The sequence below is a fragment of the Euleptes europaea genome, chromosome 1 (assembly GCF_029931775.1).
Source record: "Euleptes europaea isolate rEulEur1 chromosome 1, rEulEur1.hap1, whole genome shotgun sequence".
Lineage (NCBI taxonomy): Eukaryota > Metazoa > Chordata > Lepidosauria > Squamata > Sphaerodactylidae > Euleptes > Euleptes europaea.
In genome coordinates this window covers 121,540,036-121,564,814 of record NC_079312.1, presented here as the reverse complement: position 1 = coordinate 121,564,814, position 24,779 = coordinate 121,540,036, and the positions used below count along the sequence as shown (strand labels likewise).

The 24,779-nt window shown below is 46.0% G+C and overlaps 1 protein-coding gene across 1 annotated transcript in view; it reads right to left on the bottom strand.

Annotated features, from left to right (window-relative positions):
- The window catches only part of B3GNTL1 (UDP-GlcNAc:betaGal beta-1,3-N-acetylglucosaminyltransferase like 1), a 274,115-nt gene that overhangs the window by 19,528 nt on the left and 229,808 nt on the right, over positions 1-24,779 (bottom strand). Inside the window, exon 9 of the mRNA XM_056850830.1 lies at positions 22,041-22,176. Coding sequence (XP_056706808.1) covers positions 22,041-22,176 — 136 coding nt within the window. The remainder of the gene's footprint in view (positions 1-22,040; positions 22,177-24,779) is intronic.

Sequence of the window (24,779 nt, the reverse complement as noted above, 5' to 3'; positions counted from 1 at the left end):
TTGATTTGATCTATAACCCACTGATTTGTGTGTGTGTGTGTGTGTGTGTGTGTGTGTGTTTTGGCAATCCACGGTATCTGTAACACTCTCCTCAACACCACATTTCAAAGGTATCTACTTTCTGTAAGGTTCTCCAACCTCCCTGGGCAATTTCCAAAAAACCACTCGCTCAGACGACCGTTCAGAAGCAGGTAAGTTTATTGGAAGGCATCAGGTAAGGTCAGGGCCTACATGGTCCAAAGCTACAAGTGCTCACATAGTCAAAAGGGCTAGAATATAAACAGTTCTAATTTACAGATGCCAGTTGCATGTTTTGAGAACCAAGTGATAACAGCGCTGAGCTAAGCTACTGAATACACATCAAAGGCAGCAGAGGAGCTCGTTAACTCAAGCCTGAGAAAGCCAAGGTCGGAAAAGGGAGGTGGGAAGGAGGAAAGGAAAACGTCCGGGACATTCCAGCAAGGGCCTAAATGGGAAACAGTCCAGCTAAGGCCTGAACCCTTCTACTAACAGAGACCTGGCCTGTCGCTTGTACGGACAGAGCAGACACAGACCAGAACAGAACAGAGCAATTCCTCACATTCTGCCCCCCTTAAGGCCCCCCTCCCCCCGTCTCGTCAGGACGTGGCTTGTGGGGGTAAGCGGCATGGAACTCGTGCAGCAACCGGGGGGCCGCTACATGAGGGGCCACCACCCATTCGTCCTGGGCGGGGCTCAGATGTTTCCAGCGAACCAAGTAAAACAACTTTCCTTTATTCAGTTTTGAATCCAACACTTTCGAGACCTCAAGATGCATCTCCCCCCCCACAACCGTAGGAACCTCTGCCTTAGGTTGAGGATGGAATTGGGGGGCTGCAGTGTAGGGTTTGAGCAGGCTAATATGAAACACCAGATGTACCCCTTTAAGTGATTTAGGGAGAGCCAACTCAACTGTGACGTCATTAATGACCCGAGTGATAGGGTAAGGGCCCACATACTTGTCACTGAGTTTTTTACAGGGACGCAGCGATCATAGATTCTTGGTGGAGAGATAAACCTGATCGCCTACTTTAAGTTCCCACCCAGGAGAACGATGTTTATCTGCCTGGTCCTTGTATTTGCGTTTTGCCCGCTCCAAATTCTTTTGAAGCCAGGGCCAAGTCGTTTGTACTACCTGCACCCATTCTTGGGCCCCCTGCACACCCTCCATTTCCGGGGTAACGGTAGTAGACCCGAAAGGCCCAAACTCCTTCCCATACACCACTTGGAAAGGATTGAAACCTGTGGAGGAATGAGGAGCGTTATTGTAGGCATATTCAGCAAATGGCAGCAATCCACCCAGTTGTCCTGGTGGTAGTTCATATAACACCTTAAATTACATTCCACTATAGCATTCACATGTTCAGTCTGGCCATCGGTTTGAGGATGGTAAGCAGAAGACAGGCCCTGCTCTTTCACCCCCATTATTTTCAGAAAGGCCCTCCAAAACTTGGCCACGAATTGAGCCCCCCTGTCGGAGAGGACCTTCCGTGGAACCGAATGATGCTTTACCACGTGATTAACAAACAACCGTGCCAGTTTTTGTGCCGAAGGCAATCTGGCACAAGGAACAAAATGAACCTGTTTCGAAAATAAGTCAGTAATTACCCACAAAACGGTTTTACCCCGGCTAGGGGGCAAATCAGTAATAAAGTCCATGGCTATAACTTCCCAAGGCATGATCGGGACTTCCAGGGGTTTTAAAAGACCTGGTGGCTTTCCCATGCGTTTCTTTGCAGTAGCGCAGGTAGGACAGCTGCGCACAAATAATTCAACATCAGCTCTCATACCTGGCCACCAAAATTGTCGTCGTAGCAAATGCAAGGATTTAACAAACCCAAAATGTCCTGCTAGTTTGGCCCCATGTACCATTCCCAAAACCTCCTTTCTAAGAGTCTCAGGTACATATAGCCTATTTCCCTGGAACCAAAAAGTCCCCTTTTGAGTAAGGTTTGGAGGAAGATTTTGCTTCTCTTCCTCCAACTGTGTGGCTTCTTTAAGCTTCATCTGAAAAGTCTCTGGTACTCCCCGAAGAGGAGCAACGTCAGTGGCGTGAGTTTGGGATCGGGTGGTTACTGACAGTCCTGGCACTTCCCCCCTCTGTTCTGGAGTGAATAGGGATTCAACGGGTCGGTCAAAGTCATTCCGGTATTGGGGGAGTCGGGACAAGGGATCTGCCAAGGCATTGTCCTTACCAGGCACATGTTTTAGGACAAACCGGAACTTGGCAAAAAAAACTGTGCCCAGCGAACCTGTTTTGCCGTCAACTTTCTAGTCCCTTTTAAAGCCTCTAAATTTTTGTGATCGCTCCAGACCTCAAAGGGGTCCTCTGCCCCTTCCAGGAAATGTCTCCAAATAGTGAGAGCGTGTTTCACCGCCGCTGCTTCCTTCTCCCATATCGCCCAGTTGATTTCTGTTTGGGAGAACTTTTTTGAGAAATAAGCACACGGTTTTAAGTGGCTGCTTTCATCCCGTTGAAGTAGGCCCCCCCCCATGGCAACCTCAGAAGCATCCACTTGGACTATGAAAGGTTTCTCACAGTCGGGGTGGGAGAGCACAGGTTCAGAAGTAAATAATCGCTTGAGCGTCTCAAACGCCTGTTGACAGGCAGAAGTCCATTGCAGTTTTGCAGACGGCAATGTGGCTGCCGCTCCCTTTCCTTTCGTGCGCAACAGCGAGGTTAGAGGGAGCGCCACCTGAGCAAAATTCGAAATAAAGTTCCGATAAAAGTTTGCAAAACCCAGAAATTGTTGTAATTGCCTGCGCGTGGTGGGGGGGGGGGTCCCACTCGACCACTGCCCGAATCTTGTCGGGATCCATCTCTAACCCTTGATGTGAAATGACATACCCTAGAAAAGTAATGGAGGGTCGGTGAAAGTCACATTTTGAAACCTTGGCAAACCACTTGTGGGTGCGCAATCGCTGCAGTACTTCTTGCACCAGCTGTACGTGTTCTTCCATAGTTTTTGTATAAATGAGAATATCATCTAAGTAAACCACAACTCCGCGGCATAACAAATCATGTAACACTTCATTGATTAGTTGCATGAACACACTCGGAGCCCCTGTAAGTCCGAAAGGCATCACTAAATACTCAAACATTCCAAAACAACAAGAAAAAGCGGTTTTTGGTTCATCCCCTTCTCTTATTCGGATGCGATGGTAGGCTTCCACTAAGTCCAGTTTAGTGAAAATCCGGCCCTCCTTCAATTGTGCAAGCAGGTCTGGAATGAGAGGGAGGGGATAGGCATTAGACTGAGTGACTGCATTCAGTCTGCGAAAATCAATACACAGTCTTAAATCCCCCGTTTTCTTTTTTACAAAAAAGGCGGGAGCCAAAAATGGTGCTTTGGAGGGGCGGATAAAACCCCGAGCCAAATTAGTGTCCAAATAGTCCCGCAACACAGCTTTTTCGTTAGGACTCATGGGGTAAATCTTTCCTTTGGATAGTTTGCCATCTCCTACCACTTCTATGGCGCAATCGGTCTCCCGGTGAGGGGGCAATTCGTCACACTCTCGTACATCGAACACATCAGAAAACTGAGCGTACTCCTTAGGGAGCTGTGGGTTGACAGTTCCCGTTGGCCGTGCCTCAACTAAGGCAGCTGCCTGGGTTTTGAGCACCCGGTCCTTGTCGTGATGCTCACACAGGGTCTCAGGGAAAGTGAGGGTTCGTTCTACCCAATCTATGGAGGGGTTATGTCCCAGCAGCCAGTTCGTACCCAAAATCACGGGCGTGTTGATAGGGGCAATGGTAAAATGGAGCCGTTCCCAATGTTCCCCCATGCCCATCATTACCGCGGTCGTGCGGTGAGTGACAGGGCCTCCTCTGAGATCGCTACCGTCCATCTGGGAGAAATGTATGGGTTCGGGCAACTGCACCCTTTTCACCCGCAGTTGGCGGGTGACTTTTTCACTTAGCAGGGTGCGGGAACAGCCGGAATCCACGAGGGCTGTCACTTTTATTATCGGTTCCCCTTTAGGCAACGTAAGGGCAACCTCGACAAACACATTGTCCTCTTGTTCGCTTACCATCATTGGAGCTCCTTGCACCGGGTCCGGAGCGGTCTGCTGAGGAGCCCCTTTTACAGCAGACCGGCGGCGTTTTTTGCCGTCGGGTCCCATTCCTCCTCGTCGCTGGATGAGGTCAACTCGGGATTTGTAATCCGTGGCTCCGATGAGCCCAAGGTTTCATTTGTAATCCGTGGCCCCGATGGGCCAGTAGCTTTCAAAGCTCCTGGGTTGGATTGCGCTTGAAGGGCCGAAGCAGTACTCCGTCTGCCGGGTGCGCCGCTGCGGCGGCAAGATTGTCCCTCAGCGGATGGCTTTTCCGGTTCGGCCGTTGCTGGTCGGGGTGGTCCCGGGCGTCCGGGTCTAGAAGGGCATTGAGAAGCAAAATGCCCCTTACCTCCGCAAATGAGACAGGCTCCGCTCTCAAAGCATTTGCGGTGTTCAGCTACCGACTGTCCCCCTCCCGAGGGGAAACGGGAGTCCTTCGGAGTGCCTGGCCTGTCTCCACGGACTTTGGTCTCCCAACCCGTACGTTGTCTGGATAAAAGTAGAAGCTGCTTTCGATTCTCGATGTCGGCTGCATGCCGGACCCAGCCTTCTACATCAGGGTGGTTACCTTGCATAAATGCCCAGTGCTGTAATTCCGGGTTCAAGCCCTCACGGAAATATTGCACCCTGGTAGCCTCACTCCAGTCCAAAATCTTGCTCGAGAGCGACTGAAATTCACTTGCATATTGCACTACTTAGTCCCTTGGCGCAATTGTAGCAAGGCAGTCTTGGCTCTCTCGCCCAAGTGTGGATCTTCAAACCAATGTCGAAGAGCTATCATGAAGTCATCGAGACTTCGCAAGACAGGGGAGCGGAGTTCGTACTGCAGTACCATCCAGGCGGCCACCTCACCCTGTAGCAAGGAAGCAACGTACTGGACCCGAGACTCCTCAGAGGTAAAGGTCCTAGCTTGCTCTCACATAAAAATATCCACTTGAACCATAAAAAATGTCAACTGGTCACTTGACCCTTCATAGGTGATTTTTAAGTCCCGGCGTGCTGGCGGAGCGGGGCGGGCTGGCGGCACGGGAGCCACAGGCTGTACGGGCTGTCCCCCTCCCGCCGGCGCTGCCTGCTGTTGCGGCGGATTCACCCGCAAGTCATCCAGCGTCTGGGCCAAGTCCAGCATTACGGCGTTCATGGCATCCATGCGTTCAAGCATGTCCTGCCGTTCTACTTGCCACTGTTGGCGTTCCTCTTCCATCTGGTGTAGCAGGAGAGCTTCCTTCCAGGCCGGATCGTCCTCGAAACCGACCCCGGGAACTGCAGTCCTCCGATCCCGCGTCTCATCCCTGGAGAGTGACCAAGTACGCGGAGACTCCAACCAGGTGTTCAGGCGGGTAGCCTTGGGCTTCGTACCCAAACCTGATCCAGAGTCGGCTCCACTGGGCATCTTCCCAGTCGACGTCCCTTCCGAAGGGCTAGGATCGGGGTTCGTTGGCACAGTGCTGTCCTCGTCCTTCTTGTCATCCCCATTGCCTGCCATAGCTGTCCAAAGGTGGTACAGGAGCAGGAACTGGAGCAAGGACTTGTAGCTTAATGTAAGGTTCTCCAACCTCCCTGGGCAATTTCCATAAAATCACTCGCTCAGACGACCGTTCAGAAGCAGGTAAGTTTATTGGAAGGCATCAGGTAAGGTCAGGGCCTACATGGTCCAAAGCTACAAGTGCTCACATAGTCAAAAGGGCTAGAATATAAACAGTTTTAATTTACAGACGCCAGTTGCATGTTTTGAGAACCAAGTGATAACAGCGCTGAGCTAAGCTACTGAATACACATCAAAGGCAGCAGAGGAGCTCGTTAACTCAAGCCTGAGAAAGCCAAGGTCGGAAGAGGGAGGTGGGAAGGAGGAAAGGAAAACGTCCAGGACATTCCAGCAAGGGCCTAAATGGGAAACAGTCCAGCTAAGGCCTGAACCCTTCTACTAACAGAGACCTGGCCTGTCGCTTGTACGGACAGACCAGACACAGACCAGAACAGAGCAATTCCTCACACTTTTTTCCTATCAGCTTTCTTCATTGTCCAGCTTTCACACCCATACATAGTAATAGGGAATACTATGGCATTAATTATCTTGATCTTGGTTGCCAGTGACACATCCTTACACTTAAGAATCTTTTCTAGCTCCTTCCCGGGCTGCCCTTCCCAGTCTTAATCTCCTTCTGATTTCTTGGCTTGCAGTCTCCCGATTGGTTGATGATGGAGCCAAGGAACGGAAAGTATTGAACAATTTCAATTTCCTCATTGTTAACCTTAAAGTTGAGTCATTCTCCTGTAGTCATTACTTTTGTCTTCTTGAAGTTCAGCTGTAGTCCTGCTTTGGCACTTTCTCCTTTAACAGTTACAAGTAGGAATACACAATTGCCGAACACATACCCTATCCACTTAAAGGGATGGCATAACATCTTTTTCTATGGTAAGATTATCTCTGTGAAGGAAGTACTATTCTGTGTTTCGATGGCACACCAACAGACCTACAGAGTATGACTCTTTCCAGAATAATACAGAACCCTATGTTAACTGTTTAGGAGTGCAGCCTCAGTTGGCTTATTTATAGGATCAGAATGCCTAAGGACTGCAGAAAAGGATGTTAGGATCAGAAGACATTTCTAAGGACTCCTTTTTTGCACCTGCAAGCTTGTTGAGTAATCATTTTTTAACCTTGCCTTTTGATCTAGACAACAACCACACTGTAAAACTTAAAGGAAAAAATTAACAGAAAAGAATTTTTAAAAATATACACACATGGGCATATGTCCATCTGAATAAACTTTGCTGTACATAAGTAAATAAATGGGAATTCCTGCATGAAGCATGTAAAAAAGAGAGATTAGTTTTCTGCAGTGCTGGCTCGACAGTTTTACCAGGACACATCTTAATGTGGAAGTTAATTGAGTGTGATTGCTCCATATTTAGGGTTGCCAGCTCTGGATTGGGAAATACCTGGAGATTTTGGGGGCGGAGCCTGAGGAGGGCAGGGTTTGGAGAGGGGAGGGACTTCAATGCCATAGAGTCCAATTGCCAAAGCGGCCATTTTTCTCCAGGGGAACACATCTCTATCGGCTAGAGATCAGTTGTAATAGCAGGGGGTCTCCAGGTAGTACCTGGAGGTTGGCAACCCTATCCATATTTTGTATATCCGGTTCATTCTTGCAGAAATCAATAATCCTGTGGCTGTTTCACTGGCACTAGACAAGTTTTAAAAGAATATGAAAATTCAAAATAGCTGTCTTTATTTGTTGCAGATCCACAGTGTTTCAAAATTCTTGAAGAATGAGATAGGTCACATACATTCATAAGGACACAGAGTGACTCAGTCACAACCAATCTGAGCTGGCACTTGATTCAAGCCCTCCCAGATCCAATTTACAAGATTAAAGTTAGAACACGAATATCTACATAAATACGTGGCAACCTGGATGTCTCTGGAATCCCATTTTTTAAGTCAGGCGTTATGAGAATATTTCTTGGGGGGGGGGAGATCAACGTGACAAGGTTTCACTGTCAGAAGCATGAATGTCTAACAATGAGGCCTCTGTGCGTAATTTTCATGCATCTTCTTTGTACCTTAAACTCTTTGCAGCACACGGCAGAAACTGGCTTCGAATAGGTATTTCCCACACTAACCAATATCTGCATGGGTGGTCTAGTCTTAAATTGCTTATTTTTGTGCCATCACTATTTACCTTTAAAAAAAAAAAGAATAAAAGGTATACATCCAAAAGCTGGAGAGAGAATGTATGAGTAATTGTTTATGAGAAACAGACCTCTGAGTAAGAGGCTTACTGAACTGCTTATTTTAGAATATCAGGATTAATCTATATCCTTTATTTATTTCCCTCACATCAATAGGCCTCAGCGCCTGGTCTCTTAGCAAGACTGTGTGAAGCACTGTATAGTACTGGGAGGGGGGAACTGTTTCAACTAACAACTGGAGAAATACTTTGGGAAGTATTGCCAGTTAACTATATACACACCACCTCACTTACTGATAGATGTCTTGAAAGAGAAAAATGCAGGAAAAAATGTATCTCCACAGATATATAAGGAGGAAGATCTACATGTTGGGGGAAGCCAGAAAGACAAAAACACCAGCCCCCAACGTAAAACAAGATAACACTTAGGATAGATGGTGTAAACAATGAGGTAAGTGGAAAATTAAGGGCTACTTCACATTTGTTGTATGCTTAAAAGGTAAAGTGCAAATGAGAAAAGCACATGTTTGGAAACACAGAATGTACATGAGCTGTCATGATGAAGCCAGGATTGGCGGCAGTCCCATACTGGACCGAGAAGGGAAAAAAATAGCAGCCCTCTATGGCAAAATGGCCTTGTCCTTTTAATCAAGTTGGTAGAATACTTTGTCTTTTCACAAAGAGTGACTATTTCAGAAGATCATTTTTATAATCAAACTGGGTATTAATTTAGCTTAGTGTTGTCTTTCATGGTTGGCAGTGACTATTTGCAACGCTGGAGCCCTTTCAAAGAATTCTTACCTTCGATCCTTTTAAACTGGAGGTTCTAGATACTGAACCAAAGCTGCCAAATCAAATTACTTGGCCAGTTTGAACGCATACATGCACTTTGGTATGTGCTATGTTCTGGGATTACCATAAGCTTTTCCTTCCACCCTACCCCACCCCTTTTTGAGGGCTGTACATTTGTGTATGCATATGCGTATGCTTGGCTCACTAGCCCTGTTCACATGTTACAGTGAACACATGTACATCCTGCCTGTGTGTACGTACATTTGTTTGTAAGAAATAGCCCACTTGCCTTCACTTTATGAATGAAACCAGAGGCCTGTACCTCCATAAATGTGGGGTTTGTATCACTTGTCCAGCTGCATATACACTGGCTGTTACATGAGAATTACTCAATGCACACACAAAGAACAATCAAGTGTACGCTGTAGGCGGATTGTACGAGCATCCACTGTATCTTGGGGGAAGGGCTAATGTGAGTACAGCATTTCCAGTTTTCAAACGCTGTCCAGCCTGCACTGTATTTGTTACTTCCTACAAACACTCAGCGTGTCTGAAAAAGATCTGGTTGCATGCTATCTGTGTCCAGAAAAATGTTTATGGACTTGCACATTCCCAGATGTACAATCTATGTTGCTGTAGCAGCGTCATTAGTTTGGCTAACACTGGGCTTATTTCGTACTTTGCTCGTCCAAACTGTTTGCGCTGGATCGATAAGGGAATAAACTCATAAAAACAGCCCTGACATTCATACTGCTGAGGCCGGACTGACAAGTATAAAGTAGACAAAGCAGACCCTCTAAGCCTCCTGTAAAAGTTTTGGTTTCTGTCTACAGCTGCAAGCTTGAGGTGAATCGGATGTTTTTTTAAACAAAAAAAGGTCTGTTCAGCTTCACTCTTGCAGAAATGCTACCACCATGCCCTGTCAATCCCTTGAATCTGAGAAAGGTACAGCTAGGAAACAGGGTTTCTTTAAAACTATTCAGACTGGCTGAATTTTAAAACTGCCGTTTCAACAAAAGCAAGGTCCCTGAAAGGTTGCTGGTTTTCTAGCAAAATCCATAAATTTTGAAATCTTCCCCAAACTCCCTCACAGCCAAAATGCTTGAGAAGAAAACAAACCACCTCCAAGGATCAATTGTGACCAAACTGTAGAACAAATGTCAAGGCTGAAGCCAAAGAACGAGATATTGGGTTGGATCCAACCAACTTTTTTGCTCAATCTTTCCCAATTCCCCTGCTTATTAAAGCCCCCATTGCACATGGCTTTTGTTCAAGCAGTTCCCATGATCCTCAACATATACTTTTTGGTGATCAAGGGGGATCTCCTCCTTCCTTTTTCACCAATGGAGAAACTGGTTGGATAAAACCCATTGTAGCATGGAAGACCATAGGAGTACTGCAGCCCCTACTCTTTTGACTCTAGTTTGCTAAACTTAGAAGAAGAGTTGGTTTTTATGTGCTGACTTTCTCCACCACTTAAAGAAGAATCAAACCTACTTACAATCACCTTCCCTTCCCCTCCCCACAACAGACACCCTGTGAGGTAGGCGGGACTGAATGTGACTAGCCCAAGGTCACCCAGCTGTCTTCATGTGGAAGAGTGGGGAAACAAATCCAGTTCACCAGATTAGCGTCCGCTGCTCCAAACCACCGCTCTTAACCACTTCACCATGCTGGCAACATGCTAGAAAAGATCATAATGAGGACCTCCTTCTCCCCTGTTACATTCACAGTGTCCTACAACCTCCTTCTGCTTTGACATAGATTGCCTGCATAAATAAAAATACAATCAATCCACAAAGACCTTCAGATCCCTACGATATGAAAATGTGATTTTTTTTTTAAAATGACTTAAATCTCACCTTGTGGGCATAGTGTGGTTTTGCAATAATGCAATAATTTCTGGGCTGATTTTTTTTAATGCTAACAATTTAAAGCAGCTGTACTAAATTAATGCAAAACAGCAAGAATAAAGTCATCCGGTAACACGTCTTAGTGTAATCCTGTGAGGAAAGGAAGACTTCCATCTGCTGAAACCATTGAGCTTGAGCGTCCTGCAGTGAGAATGGCAAAGGAAGGGTCGTCCTGATCTGTCTGGCCTTTTCTGTGGGCATTTATTTTCCTTGGGCCAACAGGCGAGATGGCAAATGGAGGTTTGGCATTAACTACCTGCCAGATTATCTACATTGTTCTTTAGTCAGAGCTTTAAATATGCCCCCTACAATTGTATAAGGAGCCCTGTGGTGCAGAGTGGTAAGCTGCAGTACTGCAATCCAAGCTCTGCTCACGACCTGAGTTCGATCCCAACGGAAGTTGGTTTCAGGTAGCCGGCTTAAGGTTGACTCTGCCTTCCATCCTTCCAAGGTCGGTAAAATGAGTACCCAGCTTGTTGGGGGTAAAGGGAGGGTGACTGGGGAAGGCACTGGGAAACCACCCCGTAAACAAAGTCTGCCTAGTAAACGTTGGGATGTGGCGTCACCCCATGGGCCAGGAATGACCTGGTGCTTTTTACAATTGTATAAATGCGAAATGATCCTTTTTGCCAAGGGGACGGACCGGCCCCTAATAGGGCTTATAGGAATTATGTTTTTGATATGAATATCGGTTGTTTCCGAGCGAACACTTGAATGTGAAATAAGACTATTGCAATCAGTATTCCATAAATCTGTAATAGAGGTGGATAGTACTTTAGGAGACATCCAGTGTAAAGCTGTATGCGCTAAACAAATCAAACCTGATCTTTTTCTCTCATTTAAGTTTCAGGCTTTGGTTTTCTTTGTCATCTTCAGGATAACAGTGGCAGCCTTTAATTACTGTTCTTAGGATTGAACTGGTCTGTGGCACTTACAAGTCATGAAATATCGGGGTGTCAATCGCTTAACTCATTTTAAGCCCGCAGCATTCTACCTCTATGTGTACGGTGAGGATCAAAGCCTGTCTTGTCGCAAGATTATGCAGGGGTTTTTTTGCCCTCCTGCCAAACAACAAGATGTCCAAACCAAGTTCATCAGCTTCAGGCCAGAACGTTCCAAGCCTGGCTCTGTTCAGGTGCAGATATCATACGTGGGACTACAAAGGAACCACGATAATGGCACATACATCCTTGAGGGAGTAAAACCGCCACCTATCAATTGACCCCAAATAGCCACTTCCTAGAATTCTGCAGCCAGAACATGATGCAGAAAAAAACTGGCGTGTTTATATTCTTATGGCTTTGTCACCCTCAAAGCTTTCCTAAAGCCAGTTCTTGGGTTGGTGGAACACTGCCTTGATGGAGGGTTGTTTTCAGCCTCAAGGACCACCAGGGATGGAGAAATATTACTCTCTTCACTCTGCCCAGGAACTAGGGTTGCCAACCTGTAGGTGGTAGCTGGAGATCTCCCGCTATTACAATTGATCTCCAGGTGCCAGAGATCAGTTCCCCTTGAGAAAATGGCCGCTTTAGCAATTGGACTCTATGGCATTGAAGCCCCTCCCCTCTCCAAACTATGTCCTCCTCAGGCTCCACCCACAAAATCTCCAGGTATTTCCCAACCTGGAGCTGGCAACCCTACCAGAACCCTCTTCTTTGGGCAGGCTTGGGAGTGGGGGCAAGGGGTATTAGAAAGGCAAACATAGCAGTGAGGCGGCGGGGGGGGGGGAAGGAAGGAGAAGGGTGGAGTGGAGACAGAGTATGGGGAAGGGTATGTGGAAAAGGTAGAAGGAGGGAAGAAGATGGCAGAAGCAAGGAGAATGCCTCCTCTCCAAATATTTCCAAACCTAACATCAGTATTGCAACTTGCTGGGTAAGGAAAACAGCTGTTCCCTACACACTTAGAACCTTGCAAAAAGCATGTGCAGAACACCTGCTTGGTATACAGTATACTGCCAACTAAAACAAACAAACAAACAAAACAAATTGTGTAAAAAAGGAGGGAAGGAAGGGCTCTGACAGTTAATAAGGAATTCAAGAAGTGGGCCCAGCACACACGCAAAAAAGATAAATCTGAGTTATCCAACAGAAAAGGTTTAAAGTCCAAATGCATAAACTACCAAATAAAAGTTAGGGATTCCTGCCATTCTGTTCGGTGCCACTCATAAGGCACACTTTTTGCATACAGCAGCTAAACCACAGGGCAAGCAGGGGCAGTGAAACACTACAGATGGTATTTAAGCCTTATAGGTCTATGGAAGCAGTCTTGGCTACACAGGGTGTGGAGGAGCTGGCTGCCAGGGATACTCATCAGAGGTGCCTGCTTCCTTACTTCCTTATTCCTTTGGGAATAAGGGAATTCCCTTGCTGTGCAGGATGTACTCAGGGAGGATAACCAGATTGATTGCTGCTCTCATTGTTCAAGATTGTGGTTAACTGGGTTTTCTTCTCCCCCTCCCTTTTAAACTACCTTGGGTTTGAACGGGCCTCATATTTATCTAATCACTGCATGGTGTAGGATGGATTATTTATGTCTAAGGCACCATTTATTTCTAAGGCACCATTATTTATTTCTAAGGCACCATTCATGTGTTTACCATCTATGTACGTGGCATTTTACAAAAAGGCAGGCCCCTTCCCTGAGCAGTTTCCACACTAGAACTGGAGACAAGCAAGACAAGAAAGGAGGGGAGGGAAGTAAAGGAAGGGATAAAGAGTAGAATATACCATTCAACTTCTGTTACACATCCTTAGGCTTTGGTTCAGTAGGAGAGGGGTATTAAGGGGTTATGCTAAAGAATTCATTGGAAAGGTAAGTCTGGGGAAAGGATTTAAAGGAAGGGAAAACCTAGGTGGCATCATATAAGGAGCAAGGGGGAAAGGGTGGAGCTGTCTGAAGGAGCAGAACAGCTTTGGATAGCTGAGGGTGCTGGAGCTGAAGGTGGAGAAGGCCGTGGCCAAGGATGTATGGAGATATGACAGCAGAACTATAAAGAGAGCCAGGGCCTTTGGAGGGGCAGACAGGACCAGGTGCAGGGCATACACTTCTGACTTTTGGCGACCCTATGAATCAATGTCCTCCAAAACATCCTATCATTAACAGCCTTGCTCAGGTCTTGCAAAACTGAGGATCTTGGCTTCCTTTACAGAGTCAATCCATCTCATGTTGGGTCTTCCTCTTTTCCTGCTGCCTTCAACTTATCCTAGCATTATTGTCTTTTTCCAGTGAGGCTTGTCTTCTCATAACATGACTAAAGTACGATAGCCTCAGTTTAATCATTATAGCTTCTAGGGAGAGTTTAGGCTTGATCTGAGCTAGAACCCACTGATTTGTCTGTTTGGGGGTCCACGGTATTAGTAAAACTCTCCTCCAACACCACATTTGAACTGAATCAACTTTCTTCTTGTCAGCTTTCTTCACTGTCCAACTTTCACGCCATACATAGTAATGGGGAATACTATGGCATGAATTAACTTGATATTGTTCTCCAGTGACACACGCTTACAATTATGAATCTTTTCTAGCTCCTTCATGGCTGCCCTTCTCAGTCTCAATCTCCTTCTGATTTCTTGGTTGCGGTCTCCCTTTTGGTTGATTATGGAACCAATGAACAGAAAATCTTGAACAATTTCAATTTCTTCATTGTCAACCTTAAATTGACAATGTGACAATTGTTTAATTGCCCAGTAGTCATTACTTTTATCTTCTTGTGTTCAATTCCTGCTTTGGCACTTTCAGCTTTAACCGTCAGCAGTAGTTGTTTCAAATCTTCATTATTATCTGCCAGTAATGCGGTGTCATCTGCATATGTCAAGTTGTTAATGTTCCGTCCACCAATTTTCACTCCACCTTCATCTAAATCTAATCCAGCTTTCCTTATGATATGGTCAGAACAATGGGAGAGACAAATTAGTTCAGTAGCAGAATGCTAGACAGAGCTGACGGAAAAAAGGCAAGACAGAGGAAGGTTGCAGTAGCCAAAGCGACAAAACTGCAGCATAACCTAGGATTGGCCTGAGAGAGGAAGGGGTATTTTTAAAGGTTATAATGGGAGAAGTGACATGATAGTGGCAGACAAAATACAAGGAGCAAAAGAGAAAGCAGAGACCAACATAAAACGGAGGTTTTGTGCTTATTTTATCAATCGCTACATCTGATGAAAACATTGGCCAGGTACACCGTAATGGAGAAGATCTCGCCTTTTCTTGCTATTTCCATGGGGGATGTAAGAGGCCAACACTCCTATTGCAAGAGCTGAGGAGCTTTTCTGGCCTTTCCCCTCAGAAAAATACTCTTAAATGTTCTATAGATAACAGTGCACACACTGAACTGTATGTCTGTAGAGGGGGAGCGGCCATGTGAGTGCTGGCTTCACTCCCCACATACACAAAATTGCAGGCTTGTGAACATGGAGTCTACACATGTAAGCTCCATCCCTGTGATCAAAAACAATGGTTTACTGAATAGTCCCAATCACATAGGGGGACCCTATGCATACAAGACTCCATGCTCATAAGCCAGCAGCCAAACACAGGATCATGTGCTCATTCCCCTCCCCTTCTACACACATTGATTTCAATGCATGTAATGTCACCTGCAGAAGGCTTTAGATAAGTACATCCTCTAGAGACAATGGACACAATTATTGCTAATTAAATCACCCTAATTAGATGAATCTGGTCCCTTTTGCACAGTTCTTCTCAATGAGGTCAAGTTTTTACTTATTAACCCTAAGGGGCAAGTGCAAGATCCTCCTGTTTCTCAATAAAATGTTGCCATTGGCATTGTCCTTCTGAAGCAGGAAAAGTACATCAATTCCTCTGTTTTTGATTGGTCAAGCCCTGCTCCCCCTCCTCTCCTGAAACACTCCAAAATTGCCAGGAAAAAATGGTGGATTTTTGTTGGCTGAATGCCAACAAAGTTCTGGAACAGAACTCGTAACAGGATGTGTAAGTGTGCACTAGGGATGGTTGCCTAGAATTGCTTAGTCAGAAACTCTGTTTTGTTTTCTTTGGAAACGGCATTCTCTATTCCCCTGCCCCTTTTCCTCTCGACTCCTGTAGTGAATAAACTTTTAAAATTGGACCAAACAACCTGGGGGTAAAGCGCTGCAACTCTGGTCTAGCATGACTAGAAATCAAGTCTGACAAGTAGCAGCAAGAAGCTTGCTTGAATCCCTTTCTGTGGAGGTGTCTCCCAGCTGTCATTCTTTCCTTCCCTGATGCTAGTTGGCCTCTAGTGGAGGTTCAGAGAAAGCAAGAAGTGTGCAGGACAGTGGTGGCAGTGACCGAAGGAGGGAGGATCTTGTGCAAGCAAACACTTGTTTGTTCCAGGCACACTGAGCCTGAGACATCAAGACATCCAAGCAGAACATCAGGCAGTCAAGTGGAGTTTCAAAGGAGGACAAACTGAAACCAGACTGTAGTGGGCCAAAAGATAAGTTGGATGAGAGAACGTTACGACAGCAGGGGAAAGACGAATGCTCTAGGTGATAAAGTTTATTGTTTGTGGCCAAAGGCCATCACAATCTATCATACAAAACATTAAAATAACATTAAAATAACTTTAAACAGTTGGACCCCCAAGAAACTAGTAATTAAATGTTAAACACCCTGATTAAAAACAGCTTTAGCTCGGATTTTCTTGGCTGCTGAAGCAAAGAGTGACACTTTGTAGGAAACATCAGGATTGGAGTCTGATAGGAGAAAGAGCAGCTTCTCTGGATCTGAAAAAAAGATTTAGGCCCTTTAGAAATGCTCTGAGAAATTTAGATCTGGGCTCTGTGTAAAGATGACAGAATAAGGTATAATGAATTAGGTCCTCTGGAATGGCTCCACAAATACATAGGCTTTCTCTCTAATGACTGCAGCACTGGTCTTATGCTACACCTCTGAGGGTGTAGGAGGGCCACTGCTGAGACAACTGATGGGTGGGCTTACCTGGAAACAAGAGGTCTTTGAAGGAGCTTGGACCAAAACTTTTTCAGGGATTTAAAGATTGACAACAAGCACTTAAGTCTGATTAGAAACAACAGAGAAGCTAATTCAGACCTTTTGGATGTGCGCCTGATCATTTGTGTTGGTCAACAACCTTGCTATCACATTTTGCACTAACTGAAGCATCTGGACAGTCTTCAAAGGCAGACGCGCATAGAACATTCTAGAGGATGAGCATGGCCAGATCATGCTTTTCCAGAAGCAGCCACAACTGGTAAGCCAACCGAAACTGACCAAAGGCACTATGTGACACATTCATCCGTATGAATGGTCCTAACAGTCCCCTCCCCTCCCTGGCCTGGTCACAACCAGCTCCTTCAGATTGAAAGCAACACCACTGAGAACAGATTTATTCCTTAATCTCTGGATGGTCAGATTACCAGCCAACAGCACTTCTAGGCTACTCAGGTATGATACTTCAAATTCATTTGAACTTAACTTTCAGTTGATGGAGGTGAAGAAAGGAGGAAGAAAATGACAAAAAGAGATGAATGGAAACAAAAGCAGTCACACATGCTTAGTTTGATGGAGTGAAGGAGTCATGAGCTAGAAAAAAAGGCCCGACATACTGAAGACAGAACTCCAGCTAGCTTGCGGTGGAACATCATTTTTAAAATGTGCTGGATCCTTCTGAGAACTAAGTTTTCCCTCAGGTCATTATGAGTTTTTAAAAAAGTAATCTTACAATGAGAAAAATAAGTAGATCTAATCATTAATTGTCATTGGGTACTTTCCCTTTAAAGAAGCTTCAAGTTGTGAAGCTGGATCCCACCAGATCCCGTTTGCATGAGTCGTGTATGTTCACTTGGCAATGTGATATGTATTACATTGTATGTATTTTGCTGCACTAGGGGTTTGTTTATTTAAACAATCACTATATTATAGTCCCATATTTACAGATAGATATTCATCCATTGAGACTACAATTCCAGATAGACAAAGCACCTGCGAAATGGGATTTGCACTGGGTTCCCATCTCGGGGATTTACTACTCTGTTCACGGGGCTCCGTGATCTGTCTCGCTGCATCACCCGTGTTGGGTGTCTCCGCTCTCATCTTCAGTTTTTCCTCCAAGACTCGGGCAGACTGCACCTTGAGTAGAGGATTCCACACCACGTTGTGGGTTACGATCCCAGGACTTTGTATGCACCTTCCGGAACTTTTTGAATGATTGTATATCTTGTATATATTGTAGCCTTACTGTTTATTCCTTGTTTATTGCATTTTTGGCACCTTGTTCTCTTTTGATGTGATTATATTCCCAATTAGTTATCAGTGTTGTTTCATTTTATTTTTCCACTACTTCCTCAGCACGAAGTAATTTTTTGATTACTTAACCTCCAGGTACTAGCTGGAAATCTCCTGCTATTACAACTGATCTCCAGCCGATAGAGATCAGTTCACCTGGAAAAAATGGTCATTCTGGCAATTGGAATCTATGGCATTGAAACCCCTCCCCTCTACAAACCCTGCCCGCTTTTGGTTCCGCCCCAAAAATCTCCAGGCATTTTTTGACCCAGAGCTAGCACCCCTATTGACAACCCCTCTCCCCAAAAAGGCTATGCTGGGAATCGTGGGACCTGTTTAAGACAAAAGAGCCACACAGGCTGAAGTAAGGCAAGGAGGAAAATCAGGCAAGATCCCCCCTCCTCTGGAGAATCCAACCCATGATAGGGGAACACAGGCTGGAAAAGCTATCACCATCCCAATATTCTGTACTGAATTAGGTTAATGCTTCCAGCTGTTTTTCAATACCACCAAAGAACAGAAAGAAAGAAGCCTAATTACAACCTTGATATAAGCCTGGAAGAATGTCAGCATCTTAGCTAACCAGAGCTGCCCCAGCAATGAGGAGAGCTTCTTCTTTCTGCAATAAAAAGAAAAGCCAACGCCCAGTGGTGAAACACCCACTGGCAGACAGCTGCTGTAATCTGCTCTTGCTCCATCGTTTCTCTCTGGGGTCCCATCTCTGGCTTTCCAGAAGACACAAATATTTATCAGAGATGACTGTATCAATTGCAAAGCCAGGTTTAGAAAGTCAGATCTTGTTCGAGCCAGAGAGCAGTTTCAGCCGATAAGAGAAATGCTAAATGAAAAAGACCGCCGCAGAGGTCGCCTGAACTGGTTGTTGTGTTTCATTTCGTAGACCTTTCCTTGTGTGAGGTCAACAGGCAGCTCCCCCCACCTCATCTCTCTTTACCGTTTCCTCATTTCTGCAGAATCATCAGCTGGCATTTGGAAATGAAAGGAAATCAAGGAGTTTCACAAACGTATTGCAACACAATTGAGGGGTGAAAAAAATGATGAAATCCCCATAGCAACATCAAACAAGGTTGCAAACCGCCCTCAAGTGACAAAGATGATTCATCAGTTTGGAGTGGACAAGTTAGTCAGCTTTAAAAAGAAATAATCATTCACATGTGTCTGGCTTCTCCTCTTTGCAGCAATCCTTCCCATTGCTACACTGACAAATAAGGGAGGTGGCTTTGGAGATAACTAGACAAGCTTCCAGCTACTTCCCTGGAATACAAGCAAGATGCTAGTCAGACCACAATCAGTTTCCTTCAGCAAAATGAAACCATTTACTTTATCAGGTTCTCCGATTCAGAGTTTGCATTCACAGTTATGCATAGGGTTGCCAACCTCCAGGTACTAACAAGCAGAGGGCACTTATGGCAAAAGCATGAAACTACTAAAGTTCAGCAGTGAAAATCATTGTATTCTGAACAAGAACAACAAAACACAAATTACATGGAAACACTCCCAAGGTATTACTAGGTAAGTGTCAACAAAGTTCATGGAAACACTCCCGAGGTATCACAAGGTAAGTGTCAAGACGACCTCTGGTCGTTATAATCCAAGAAATGCCAAAAAAAGATAGGTTTCCGGTAAAGGGTCCTACTTCGCATCAGCTTTTTCTATTCTGGCAGTCCCACGATGGTTGGTCATAATTCCACAGAACATATGTTCTAAATGGACGGCATGTTGCCGATCGGTGCTAGCGGATGGCGAATCTGCCATCCGCTAGCACTGCTTGTTATTATCACTGACGTTTGGGCACCAGTCTTCTTAATTTGATTTCCAAACCTCCAGGTACTAGCTGGAGATCTGCTATCACAATTGACCTCCAGCCAAGAGAGATCAGTTCCCCTTGAGAAAACTGCCACTTTGGCAATTGGACTCTATGGCATTGAAGTCACTCCCCTGCCCTCCTCAGGCTCCGCCCCAAAAAACCTCCTGCTGGTGGCAAAGAGGGACCTGGCAAAAACATGTCTTACAATTTAGCTCGTGTTCACAACAATATTAAAGAAAAGAATAACTCTATTCAAAAGGGGTTAGAATATTAAACAGTAAAAACAAGCCTGAACACAAAAACAGCAGGAACAAAAATTCAATTTAACCAACAAGAGGGAAAGCTAACACAACTCTGTATCAGTTTTGCTGCAACAGATTAACAGGGCTTCTGTAATGGGATTTCAGACAAGTACGTGACAAGTTTTTCTTGTCAGTAGAAGGAAATCAAGGATGTTTCCTGTCACCTTCCTTGGGGATGGAGTCCCACAAGGTAGCTGCTAGCACAAAGCAGGCCGTGCTCTTCTTTCCAATCAATATAATTTCACAGCTACCCCTCTCGCGTAAGAAAAACCCTCCCATGTCACCCTCCCATATATTCGGGCTGATGCTAAAACTTTCCGTAAGCAATGCAAAAACAAAAAAAGTTGTAGAATAAGGACAACATTACGGCAAGATGGTTTCACAGAAGAAGCATTTTGCATATGACCAAGGAGTATCTGAAATCACTATTGCACAAAACATACATTCAGATATAAAAGCAGTGAGAGTAGTCTCCCGACAAGTTGGAAAGTATGCCCTCAGCAAATTAGGACCCCAACGATTTTCTCTTCAAATGCAGGGCATGGCATCAGGAACCACACCACGGCCACCCACCAGCATCTTTCATGAGATATTTAGAACTTTTTCTCATACTCAAAGAAATTACAGAACCCAGTGCAGGTCACTCTCCCCTTTAGGGGCCTAGTGCCCACTGAATCTAACTCATGTGATAAGACAGATAAGTCCCTGTTCAGTGAATGTCTACAGGAAATGTGCAGTACTGCAGTTAGAGGGCTGTCTGTTATATGACTGTGGATCTACTTTTCCTTTTCTGTTTGGGTGGTCTGAGGATTGCTGACTAAACAGGTTACTCTGTTTCTCCTCCCTCATGCTTTCTCCTTACATTTGCTCCCAATGGGAAAACATGTTTGGGAATACAGTAATGTTTCGAGTCTTGTTATAGGAGACAGCTATTTCATGTTAGCCTTTTATCCTTTAATTTGCAGAACTATAAGGAAAAACAAAGGGGCAACAAAGGGCGGTAGACTTCCCCCAAATGGTCCTTTGCCTGCAGAGGACCCAAACAGCATGTTAATGGTTAAATTGAGGAAGAAATTGGTTGCCAATCAGATTGTGAGACATTTGTGCTCCACATTCCCTTTTCGTGACTAACAGCTATTGTTTCTTCAAGAGATATCATTTGCAATCAAATGGTTGATGAACAATTGAAGACAGATTTCTTCAGGGCATCCTGACAAAACTCGGGAGGATGAAGGAAAATAAGGTTCTAGATTTTTTTTTAGAACCTTATTTTCCTTCAGCCTCCTGAGTCTTTCTTTTGTCAGGATTCCCTGAACAAATCTGTCTTCAATTGTTCCTCATCAACAACTTGAATGCAATTGATATCACTTGTAGAACGTGAGTGAAAGTACCCATGCATAAACGACCTCCATTTACCCATTACACATGAATGCAGGTGTACAGGTTAACCAAAGTTACTTTTCATCACTACAAATGGGCACTCTGAGCATAGATTAAATTCCAGTTTAGAATCCTGGTATATTTGAGGGGAGGAGAAAATGAACTGTGGCTAACCCACGTACCTGCATTTGAAAGGAAACCATAGTTTCTAACTGGGATTCCTACGGAGCTTCACATAAAAAATGCTGCAGGAGGAGGTGGGAGAAGCAAGGCATGCATATAAGCACAACACGAAACCAGGTTCATACATGTGGTTCAAAGTATCTGAATGCCCGATGTCCAGGAGTGTAAAGTGTGCTTATGTTTTCTCTAAGGTAAAAGGTAAAGGTCCCCTGTGCAAGCACTGGGTCATTCCTGACCCATAGCGTGACATCACATCCCGACATTTCCTAGGCAGACTTTGTTTACGAGGTGGTTTGCCAGTGCCTTCCCCAGTCATCTTCCCTTTATCCCCAGCAAGCTGGGTGCTCATTTTACTGATCTCAGAAGGATGGAAGGCTGAGTCAACCTTAAGCCGGCTACGTGAAACCAACTTCCATGGGAAATGAACTCAGGTCATGAGCAGAGCTTGGGCTGCAGTACTGCAGCTTACCACTCTGAGCCAAGGGGATCCTATGTTTAGTCTAAACCACAGACAATTTCTGGAAAGTTCTCTTTAAAACATTAGCAAGTGAATATTAAAAGCATAGTGAAGGAAGATTAAGCATTCACTAAGGTGGCACCCACCTTTGCATTTTGCCTCGCAAACTTACTTTTTTTTGGTTTTCGGGAGACAAACTTCTAAAGAGCTTCCTGCCCTGTTTACCAGCATTCCAAATGGTGAAAGATGTCCACTGACTGAGGACTCTCTCTTCCAGAAACAGGAGGCGGTGTGTCCAGATGGTTTCCCTGAGAAATTGGGAAAGATGTGAGTTGAGCAAAGGTCAGATTCAGTTAGACAGCATTTCAAATACACCCACCAAAAACACAGGTTAGCAATGCTACCAGAGAAGCTGAAAGCTGTCATTGAGGAAACATGTTTCTGTTAAAATATCAAACTGGATATCTCTGGAATATGAAGACTCCAAGCCTGTAGCTGTGAAGATACTTTCAACTTAATACTGGCTCAGATCCTTCCGGCTTTATTCAATGTATACATTTTTATATACATCCATGGGGTCCATGGGACCATAAAGCTCGGACCCAGATAATGATCTCAAGGCAAATGATAGGGTTCTGCTGTTGAAGCTAAGGAGATCTGGCTCAGAGAACCATTTCTATGATAGGCCACCTGGGAATTGTTTATAAGGTGCTCGCTCAGCATTCCTTGGAAGAGGAGTCAGTAATAAAACATAAGAGTAAACATATGTGTGTCATAGACAGGTTCTAAAGAACACGTGTCTTATATTTCAGGGTCCTTCTAGAACAGTGATGGCGAACCTTTTCGAGACCGAGTGCCCAAACTGCAACCTAAAACCCACTTATTTATTGCCGAGTGCCAATGCGCACCACGGCAACACGGCACAGCCCTAGGCCAGTGGTCAGCAAACTCATTAGTCAACAGAGCCAAATATCAACAGTATTTGATTGAGATTTCTTTTGAGAGCCAAATTTCTTAAACTATATAGGTAGGTACACTGAATAAAACTTGATATCATACTTAATAATGTTTTTTTTTATTGATAAAAATTAAATTGTAAGTCCCTGCCATTTCCCCCTCCTCGTCCATAAAATTAAATCATGACAATGACTGACAAACACTGTACATTTTCCCCATCTGCATTCTCAAAACTCTGCAGGGGGGCTTATTGTTATTGTTGAGTTGTGCATCTGAGTGGCAAATCCAAGGCAAAACCTCCCATTCATAAATGGCCAATAACCCCCCATGCAGAGTTTTGAGAATCTGGATGGGGAAAATGTGCATCTGAGTGGCAAATCCAAGGCAAAACCTCCCATTCACAAATGGCCAATAACCCCTGTCCCGAGCCCAGGCCTCCCCGGGCCACCTCGGGACTTCCCAGACACTGGCGGGGGCTAGCCCCCACACGCAAGGGGAGAAAAGGGGTCAGGACGGCAGGATAAAAGCCCCTCCGCCCACCAACAAACCACCGCGGTCAGGCACCGAAGCGCCGACGACACCACCCCCAGGCAGGAGCCGATCCCCACAACCTACCTTTCCCCTGCAGGTTCCCCAAAGGCAAGAAGGGAAGATGCCCCTGAACCGGCCCAACTGAAGAGGGGCGGGGGGGCTTCTGGGACTCCCAGCCCCCACAACACACGTGTGTGCGCGCGCACGCACCCCCGCCCACTCCTCCGCGGGGGGACCTCCAGAGGGCTGCGGGGGCCGGCCGGCCAGCTGCCAGGAGTGAGAAGGGCGGCGGGGCGGAACACCCTCTGGGGGGGTGGGGGGGCGCCAGACGGCGAAGGAGGCAGGACAGGGTCAGCGAGCAGAAGCGGCGACGGGCTCCCCTCTTCTGGGCGGCGAGAGGTGAGGAGGCCCGGCTCAACGGCCGGGAAAGGAGCAGCGGGAGGCCCCGATGCGCACGCGTGCACCCCCCACAGGGATTTCTCCCCCCCCGGCCAGGCCCGGGGGTGGTGCGGGAGGCCGCGGGGAGGGGGGGTTCTCTCCCCCCTCGGCTCCGGGCAGGGGGGGATCGGGACCGAGGCCGGGGCGGAGAAATCAGCCCCCACCGCCCAGAGTCCAGGAAAGGGGGGCGAGCAATTCAAAGCTCCCATGGCCCAGCTGGGCGGCCGCGTACTACAGCCTCCCCCATCCGGGGCGGGGCAGAGCCGGAAAGGCCAGCAGCTGGGAGGAACCGTGCGTGCCGGCAGAGAGGGCAACGCGTGCCGGAAGTGGCACGCGTGCCATAGGTTCGCCAACACGGTTCTAGAACCTAATTATACTGTGCAAAAATGTGCTAGCTGGGGGAGGGGTACAATATTCTCACAACAGAAGCATGGGCTACAGGAAAGATGCTTAGATCCTCCTGCAACAGCTTTCCAGGTAATATTGTGTCCCGCTGCATAGCTTGTGTATTGTGGCTTACAGCAATGTATAGAATGTATTGTGTGTGGACACCTATGCACTAGACCAGGGATTTTCAAACTCCCAGACCCATGACCCAATTTTAACTCAGAGTGGCAGGATGGGACCTACAGAGCTGCAAGCATGTGACAGGGAGTCATGTAGTATGGAGAGGGGGAATCAGAGTTATGACCTCCCAGTTCAGAGGGAACTCTGTGCAGCAAGAACATTGAAAGACCAAATTATGGGAGTGGCAGGAAGTTAGGCAGACTGTGCCTGGGGGTGGCAGGAAACAGCAAAAGGCCTGCTACTTCTCTCAGAAGAGGTCGGCAATACCTGGAGATTTTGGGGGTGGAGCCTGAGGAGGGCGGGGTTTGGAGAGGGGAGGGACTTCAATGCCATAGAGTCCAATTGCCAAAGTGGCAGTTTTCTCGAGGGGAACTGATCTCTCTCGGCTGGAGGTCAATTGTGATAGCAGATCTCCAGC